Consider the following 1,675-nt stretch of genomic DNA (forward strand, 5'->3'; position numbering starts at 1 on the left):
GGGGGAGCGGGGAGCACGGGGGAGCGGGGAGCACGGGGGGAGGGAGCACAAGGGGGGGAGGGAGCACGGGCACGCAGGGCAGCGGGGGTGGGGCCGGGGGCTCACCGTGGTTGCACTTTGTGCACTGCTTACAGGGCTCATAGTTGGCCACGTCGTTGTAGAAGCCAGGCTCACAGGGGCGGCACACGGTGTCTCTGGTGCGGTCGCATCGCCGCACCATCCCACTGCCTGCCGTGGGGTCAGCGGGTCAGCCGCGGTGGCCGTGGCCCGGACTGTGGGCTCTTCCTCAGCGAGTCAGCGCCCCTGGGCCAGAGCGGGGCCTGGCCCACCCCTGCCGGGTGCATCGCTCACGGGGTCATTGGAGTCCTTCAGATTGCCTGCACTGCGTTCCCATCACTCCCTTCCGCTAGAGCCCCCGACCCCCAGTGCCCCGGCCACTCACCGGGCTGGCAGTCAGGACAGCACCGGACACCTTGAGGGTAGGTGTTGCCAACACAGCGGAGCTGCGCCCAGGCTCCGAGCCCCAGGCCCAGCAGCAGCAGGGCTGCAGGCCGCCACGCCTCTGCACACATCTCCTCGGTCCTCCGCCTTCACAGGAGTCTGGGTTTTTCCTTGGAGGATGTGGCTATAAGGGCTATGGGGGTGGAGACTGGCAGGTGGTGGGGAAGGCGTGTGCTCAGGCCTGTGTCAGTGTGTGTGTGCGTGCGCACACACACACACACACACACTCCTGCCCCTGCCCCTAGCTGAGCAGAGTCCGTCTGTCCCCTCTGGAGGACATGGCTGCTCAGCGTCTGGAACTTCACAGGAATGCTGGCGCGCGCCTTGCCCTTGGACTGGGCCGAGGTGACCCACGCTGCACACACAGCGAGGCAGAGTGCTTCCAGCCATTAGGACATGTGAGGGACACAGAGGCCTTTGCTCACCTGCACACATCTCCACGCACCCACCGAGACAGCACGCACTGCTCACACAGCCATGTGCTCACACACCCACGCAGACTCACCCTTCCTTACCTGTAAGTGCCCCTGGCTCCCTCCGCTGCTCTGAAGAAATGGGTATTTGGGGCCGAGAGGCCTCCCCATGTCCCTCCCCTTTCTAACTTCTCAACAGAATTCTGATGGGATGTCTTTTACCAAGTTAACGTAGGAGCTGCAGATAGAGAGCCCTATTGAGGAGGGGAATCCCCAACCCAGAGCACAGGTGAGAGATGGGGCCCAGCCCACTCACAGAAATTCCCAGCCTGGAGGCCAGGCAGGCCTGGGCCAAATTACAGCTGAGAAAGAGGCAGAAGGAAACGCCACTACTGAGGAACGGGTCCCAGGCCTGGAAGGGCTGTAGCGGGCCAGCACCACCCCACCTGACAAGCACAGCAGCAAGGTTCGAACCCAGTTCTCTGACCTGCAGAGATGGAAGGCTTGTACACAAGCGCTCTGCTGAAGGCCAGGTAAACTCAGGGCTCATCCTGAGGTGCTTCTCCTCGGTAGGGATCTGCCTGCCTTCAGGTAGTCCTAACTGGCTGGTGATTGGCACCTATGACAGGTGACCGAAGACGCATTGAAGCCCAGTGCATCTGAGGTACGGAGATGAAGAAAGATGGGGAGCAGGGCTGGGAAGGCGGCTCAGTGGTAGAGCGCTGGCCTCACATGCTTGAGGCCCTGGAGGGCTGGGAAGG

The 1,675-nt window shown here is 62.9% G+C and overlaps 1 protein-coding gene across 1 annotated transcript; it reads right to left on the reverse strand.

Moving 5' to 3' along the window:
* Nucleotides 1-105: 105 nt before the first annotated feature.
* LOC106001888 (tumor necrosis factor receptor superfamily member 4-like) lies at nucleotides 106-722 on the reverse strand (the record flags this gene model as incomplete). Its single annotated transcript, XM_013036836.1, has 2 exons — nucleotides 443-722; nucleotides 106-228 (listed from the first exon to the last, which is right to left on the reverse strand). Coding segments are annotated over exons 1-2 (253 nt in total), but the record flags the coding sequence as incomplete, so codon positions are not given.
* Between the last annotated feature and the right edge of the window lie 953 nt (nucleotides 723-1,675).

Source organism: Dipodomys ordii, unplaced genomic scaffold, assembly GCF_000151885.1.
Source record: "Dipodomys ordii isolate 6190 unplaced genomic scaffold, Dord_2.0 Scaffold692, whole genome shotgun sequence".
NCBI classification, from domain to species: domain Eukaryota; kingdom Metazoa; phylum Chordata; class Mammalia; order Rodentia; family Heteromyidae; genus Dipodomys; species Dipodomys ordii.